General features: G+C 42.7%; 1 protein-coding gene across 1 annotated transcript in view; it reads left to right on the top strand.

Annotated features, from left to right (window-relative positions):
* Nucleotides 1-6,916, top strand: part of LOC101860835 (tRNA (cytosine(38)-C(5))-methyltransferase) — a gene marked incomplete in the record, with an annotated part of 18,692 nt that overhangs the window by 4,733 nt on the left and 7,043 nt on the right. The window contains 3 exon segments of the mRNA XM_035971389.1: nt 1,702-1,850; nt 2,475-2,691; nt 5,904-6,431. Of these exon segments, the coding sequence (XP_035827282.1) occupies nt 1,702-1,850; nt 2,475-2,691; nt 5,904-6,431 (894 nt within the window).

Consider the following 6,916-nt stretch of genomic DNA (forward strand, 5'->3'; position numbering starts at 1 on the left):
TCCCTCCCTCCCTCTCTGTCTCTCTCTCTGTCTCTGTCTCTCTGTCTCTGTCTCTCTGTCTCTCTCTCTCTCTCTCTCTGTGTCTCTCTCTCTCTCTCTCTCTCTCTCTCTCTCTCTCTCTCTCTCTCTCTTTTTTTTTTTCTCGGTAATGACCGATACTGATCCTATCTTGGCTGCTTACCTCTGGACTGAAACCCTTGTAGTTGTACACTGCAATATGTGTCATGACGCGGTGGAATCAAGCGCTCGTCAATTTTTGGTCATGTGCTGTTATTGGTATCATCTTTAAGCCTGTTCATTTTTCTTTCCTTGGGTGGAAAAGATCCATCTATGTTGAACAGAAGTCGAAATATTTGTGATTGAAGGAGGTCAGGGTCGCCTTGTTTCAGAGGTAAAATTAACGAGAAAATGGCCGCCAAAGTTGAGTTATTTCCTAAGCTTAAGAGTCTGTGGAAACTGAAAATTTACCTCTTTTTTACTTTTAAATATGTGTTTCAGTAAAATTCACATATATAAATGTGTTCTTTAGTGGGCATGAAAGGTGTAGAGCCCCCCAAAAAATTTATAACAATTCGTAAACTTGCAGAAAAACGCCAGTTTCTTGACTTTCCATTATTTTGATGAGCGCCTGATTTCACCACGCTCCCTCCCATATGTTACGAGCACCGTAAAACCTTACTGAAACAAAACAGACTGCAATGTTAGCTGGTCACATTTTATAACAAAAATAGAATTCTTAAAAAAGCGCTGAAGAGAAGGTAGCAAAGTATAAAAAAAGTTTCATCAGTCATTTATAGTATCTTATTATTATCCTATCGATATGTTGGACATCGATCAGTGAGTCTGCTTGAACCGAACAGGATTTAAAATCCCAAAAACAGCAGCAAACAAAAATGAAATAAAATAAAATCCCCTTAATGAAAAAAAAATTCTTTCTGAACCTACTATACTTTACTTTTACTTTTTCATCCTCTGTTGCCGTTAAGCGTCGAGGGGAGATGCAGTTTTCTATGGTGGTAGGCCAGCTCCGCAGCTCTTTCAGTTGTGATGTTATGTTTTCTCAGGGTTTCCTTGACACCCTCGATCCACCTTTTGTGTGGCCTTCCTCTTCCTTTTTAGCCTGAGCGTTTATTGTTGTAGGCTCTCGAGGCTGGCTGGTCAGGTGACATGGGTAACAGGTGGCCAAACCATTTTATCCTATGTCTTTCTATGTAACGCAGGCAGGACTCAGTGCCGATAGCTGCTCTTACTTCTTCATTTCTCTGCCTGTCTCGTCTTGTGATGTTGTGATCTTTCTGAGCAACCTCTCTATTTAAAGCAAATACTCAGCTCACCCAAAGAAAATGAGGCGGTTTGAGCGGACTTCTCTGTGTTTATTTCAGAGACTAAATGTGAGACGTGCTGACAAAATGAGTTACTTCTCACAATCCACAAATGGAGATATTGGCCAAAAATCGACACAAGGGTCAAATTTGTAGATTTTCTGTTGATACCATATTCTTTAAGTATAACATGCCTTATATTATTTCAAGCTTATAAATTGTAAAAACTTCACCTATAAGCGTGATGTAGCAATTTCCATAGGGCTCGAATTCGAGAAGTCACTCATTTAGTCAGCATGCTTCACAAATGCATGCTAAAGAACTGATTGAAAAGTTGTTTTTTTAAATAATTTATTCAGTACTTTTGTTGAATTTTCAGAAATTGACGTTGAAGCGCTTGGAAAACATGAACATCGATGCTATTCTCATGAGCCCTCCGTGTCAGCCGTTTACTCGTGTGGGCAAAAAGAGAGACTGCGACGATGTCAGAACGAAGTCGTTTTTGCATCTTCTCCAACTTCTGAGGCAGTGAGTAACTTTGAAAGGAGTGTGCTTACAGTAATTTTACGGAATTCCAAATGGATTTTTTTTCTGTTGTGTGATTTTACACCGCACATTTATGAAGTATTGATTTGTGTGGAAGGAAAGTTTGTTGTTGATAGTATTCGCGTTGCAAAGTAATGAAATGAGGCGCTTGTCAAAATAATGAAATCTAAGAAATGAGCATTTTTCTGTCCATTATGCAACTTTTATCCAATGTTTTTTTCTTTTGGCTCCCACCATCTATGCTTATTTAGATTACATTTTGAACTGAATTGGAGTAGAGATTGATTTAGGTAGTAGTGGATTTATGATTGACCAAATCAGGTAAATCAAAAGCTTTAATTTTTAGATGAATTCTGTTGTGTAAAGCCCATTCATAACTAAAAATAAAAAATCTTACTTCTTGTGTGTACTGAAAATATCAGTTTGTGGAATAGTTGTGGGGAATATTTCTTAAAGAACCCAGGCAGTTATCATGATAATGCTTGAGATATCATTGTTTTTATGGTGTTGTTTCAGCTGGGAGTGAAAAAACAAGTCTGGCAAAAACTTCCATTACTGTCTCATTTTTTTTCGTAAAATTTTTTTCTCTGGCCTTTTCCATCCGAGGTTGAAAAGGAAACCAAACTATTTACTTCTGGAAAACGTGAAAGGTTTCGAGGTGTCCTTGACCCATGCCCAGCTCATGTCCTGTCTCGACGACTGTGGCTATCATTACCAACAGTTTTTGCTGACCCCGCTACAGTTTGGCATCCCCAACTGCCGGCTGCGGTACTACTTAATTGCCAGATTGGATCAACCTTTCAGTTTTCCCATGGAGAAAGAGGTAATAACTCACGTCAATTGTTCTGTGTAAGGTTCTTTTGTTGATTTATTTTTTTGGGTAAGTGTTTTTACGGCGCTCGCAACTGCATAAGGTCATATGAGCACGCGCGACACCCAAAAAACATTTTTGGTTGGTAGGAAATTTTGAATTTTGCCCGGATAGCGGCTGAAGCCTACTCTTATCGATTTTGGACCCCCAAGGGATCTTTAATGACCACAACTTGCACACGGAACCTTCGAGATTTTTCTCCCTTGTCCGAGAAGGCTAGGTGTAGATCAGGGATGTGGCTGAAAGACAGCAGTAAGAAGGAGTAGCTGTAGAAAGAGCCAGGAGCCCAGTGGAGGGGGGCAAAGGAGGTAGAGGGGGTGGGGGAAGAAAGTGAAGACGAAAGCAGACGACAGAATATTTAGTACTTCCACTCTTCCGTATTTCTACGAAAATCCGTACCTTCTGCCAGTTCCGTACTTGTTCCTCCATCATTATCAACTCCCTCCGTAAAACTCTGCCACAGCGTAGGAATATCATAATTCCGTAGCAAAACATCCGTACTCACCTTTGTATCGTCTTGTATAAGTTGCAGATATTTATGGTGAGTCTCTCGGCAATAACTTTATGTATAGAAACCTGCCAGATTGCGCATTTTCTGCCATCGGCCATTATTCCGCTATGTCCCATGCTTTCATTGCTGGTTGGTCGGCTGTACATACTTACCTGCAGATTGATCAAAATCTGGCGAACTTTTTGTGCTTATTTCCTCCTTTCTATCGTTCCCTCATTCCGTCTGTCTATCTTCGGATTGTTGCCGCGGCGGAAAAATCTGCGCGTTGATCAAGTAAATTTGTAAATTGACATGTGATCTTAGACTGAAAATTACTGTCGCAAAGAAACTTTTTTGCAAATTTGTTGTCTAGATCTATACTATCCCGCCCTTGGCGCGACCGTGCCCTGAGCGCGACCAGTTCCCCATTTTTCCTTCTGTGCAGCTCGTGTGCAATCTGTTTTATTAGAGTTACGTGCCTTGTCTAGTTCCACTTTTGGTCAATCCTTTTCCGAGAACGTCAGTCGTCTGCTAGTGCAGCAGTCGAATTCGAAGTGAAAGGCTTATCAGAAACATTCTTAGAGAAGTATTCTTCAGTTACTAAACTAGAGTAGCTGGCCCAACCCGCGACCACTTGTCTCTATACCCTCGATAATTAATAAGATAATTGTTTTTATCATAATTTGATAAAGAAATGATTTTACTAACCTTTAAATGGTGTACTAACAACTTTCTTGTACCTGTCATATCTGTGCACGCATGGTCGCGCCCCGTTCCATATGCGGTCGTGCTGACGGCATGCGGTAGCGCCAAGGGCAGAGCATTAACATGTTAAACCGCGAAATCTGCGAATGACGTTTTGGAATGATTGACGATATCACAGTATAAACCGGAAGTTGACACACTGAAGCGGCCCTGAACATGGATTGCCTGACCTATTTTGCTGACAGAGACCGCTGAGAAGCAAAATATGACAAGTGGTCGCGGGTTGGGCCAGGTACTCTAGAGAAATTATTAATGCGAAGATTCTACGGCACGGGAACGTGATAAGGGCTGTGATGGAAGAAATTTATGCTAAAACTCACTAAAATCAAGAATAATTCGAAATGGTGTTCCGAGTTTGTGACATGCGACATTCAGACGTGAAAATTGAGGAAAAGTAGGGTAAACGCCGGGTAACTATTGTGAAGGTACATATCTATTAATTATTCCCACGTTTGCCTTCTATCAATGGTGCAATGACAAATTAATTGAATTAGGGTAGCCATGGAAGGGGAACCTGCTTTTAAACATTGCCAGCAATGGAAAGATATGTAGGTGAAGAAATCAAACAAGACAAAATGTTGGTGAAAAAAATAAATGTTATGGGTTGTAGTGTAGGCAATCTCTTCAAACAGGCTCCCGAATGCCATTTTCAACCCTCTAAAAGCCGTAAGTTTCTATTTCTTCAGCACTCTGTACCCCCACTGGGACGCTGTCCCTGGCCCCCGTCCCCCCCCCCCCCCCCCCGCAGAATTTTCCTTACTTTTCAGCTTCAGCTGCTGGAAGCACTGAATATTGCAAGAGAGAAGGAAAGAAGGTGAAAGGAGACCATTTTAGAGAAGAAACTTTTTCGGTCGCTACCCGGGGTCGAACCCGGGACCTTTGAATGAGAGGCGAACACATTAATCTCTAGGCCACGAGAGCCCCCCCCCTGTACGGTTCTGTCAGACGTCGCTTGTCAAAATGGCGCGGCGAAGTCTTCCACTTAGCAGTCGACTATATATATCTTTATATATATATATATATATATATATATATATATATATATCGTTGTCCTTGTTGTTAATCCCGAAACCTGTGGGTGTGGGACTTTTTGGCTCATATATAAAAAAACAAACTTGGCTGTGTGTTACAATTAATGTGATAATTTTAGTGTTATTAAACCACTCTATCCCACCGGGGCAGTGCCACTGACTGTAGTGTCTTTAGGCCATTCCCACAGGGGGGGGACATTTCTCGTTCAAGCACAGTAGAATTGTAAATGGGCTGAATCATGTCAGGCTCATAACTGCGTGATCTACAACTTGGAACTGCTGCTTTTTCTCTTTCCTGATCCTTACTATTGTCATTATTTTCCTCTACTTCTTTTGTATGTTTGTCACTCTCTTGTGACCTGCTATTTTGGGGTGCCTTGATAGTCGAAGCTGACCTTGTGCTGTTGAAGCTAGGGAGGTGAGCAGTCTAAGTCTGATTCCCTGTAAAGACTTCTCTGTTGAGACCCACCCGTTGGCGCTCATATGACCTTAAGCAGTTGCGAGCGGCGTAAAACCCTCTACTATAAAAAAACACAAAACCCACTCTAGATGTTAAGCCAACCCAAAGAGTTTACAGTCTTATCTTACTGCGCGTGAAGGGACATGAAACCTATGGCCAACCATTCTTTACCCAAATTTGTTAATTTCCGTGGCTTGCTTCTTGGCCTGTGAGTTGTTCCTTTAACACTTTGCCCGCACAGGGCGCCGATCGACGACGGTGATATAGCGTGTACCGCACCTGTGTCCTGGACTGAGGGGATAAATGTTGCGTGCTCGGCGCGCTGTGTGGGTGGATAGTGTTAAAGGAAAAATCAACAATTCAGACAAAGTTTTTCATTCTATTCCAAAGTGTAAAAGCTTTTTTTTTTCTGTCTCAGATAATGACAACCTTACCGAGAGTGGGCAGTCCTGTGGGAGTCTCCTCCGCGCCGGTCACGTCTTCAGAATCCAACAGTTGTAGCCCGACTCAGGAGCTACAGGGTTCTTCTGGTGTCAGCGTCGGCGTTGATGCCACTGTCTCATCACAGCAGTCTCAAGTCAACGATCATGATAACGGAAATAACAACAGCGAGCAAACTCATCGTGTCGGTGACAGTGGTGATGACGCTCCATCCTCTTCACAAACTGTCGGCGACCGTGTGTGTCAGGAAGTGTGTGGTTCAAACATCGACAGCGGCACTTCGGAGGTGTGTAGTGCGAAGGTCTCTCGTTTGGAAGTGGAGAAAGATTCGTCTGATCGTAGCCAGGGCCAGGGCAATAATTGGGATCAAACCTATCACACGGCGACAAGCTCTTGTGATCGCAGCAACAACACGAAAATTGACGGGGCGGTAGAAACTGGTCCTGGTGACAATATTTCAACACGTTTGTGCGCTCAAGACTGTGACTCTGTGAGTGATATCGAGGCGCTGAAGCAAGCGGGGCGTAACATGAGGTACTGCGAGGAGGAGGATCCGTTAATTGGCGCTCACAGTAGGCCTTTGTCACAGTTCATGGAACAAGGAGGAGAGGAAGACTTCTCCCAGTACCTGGTACCCGACCGCGAGCTGCATATGTTCGTGGTCATGGACGTTGTGTTTCCTGTCCTGAAAAAGTCGACATGTTTCACCAAGAGGTGAGATTTTTCAATTGAAAGTGTTGTTTTTGCGGGTGGTTGGAGGGCGCTTCTGGTAGGTCCCACTTCTTTGCCATTGGTTTTTTTTGTCTCTTGTGTCTTTTCCCCAGCACTAAACTACCCTCTCTGTGTCAATATACCTCTCTCTTGTGTCTTTTCCCCAGCACTAAACTACCCTCTCTGTGTCAATATACCTCTCTCTTGTGTCTTTTCCCCAGCACTAAACTAGCCTCTCTGTGTCAATATACCTCTCTCTTGTGTCTTTTCCCCAGCACT

This window comes from Aplysia californica, unplaced genomic scaffold (genome assembly GCF_000002075.1).
Source record: "Aplysia californica isolate F4 #8 unplaced genomic scaffold, AplCal3.0 scaffold00427, whole genome shotgun sequence".
NCBI classification, from domain to species: Eukaryota; Metazoa; Mollusca; class Gastropoda; order Aplysiida; family Aplysiidae; genus Aplysia; species Aplysia californica.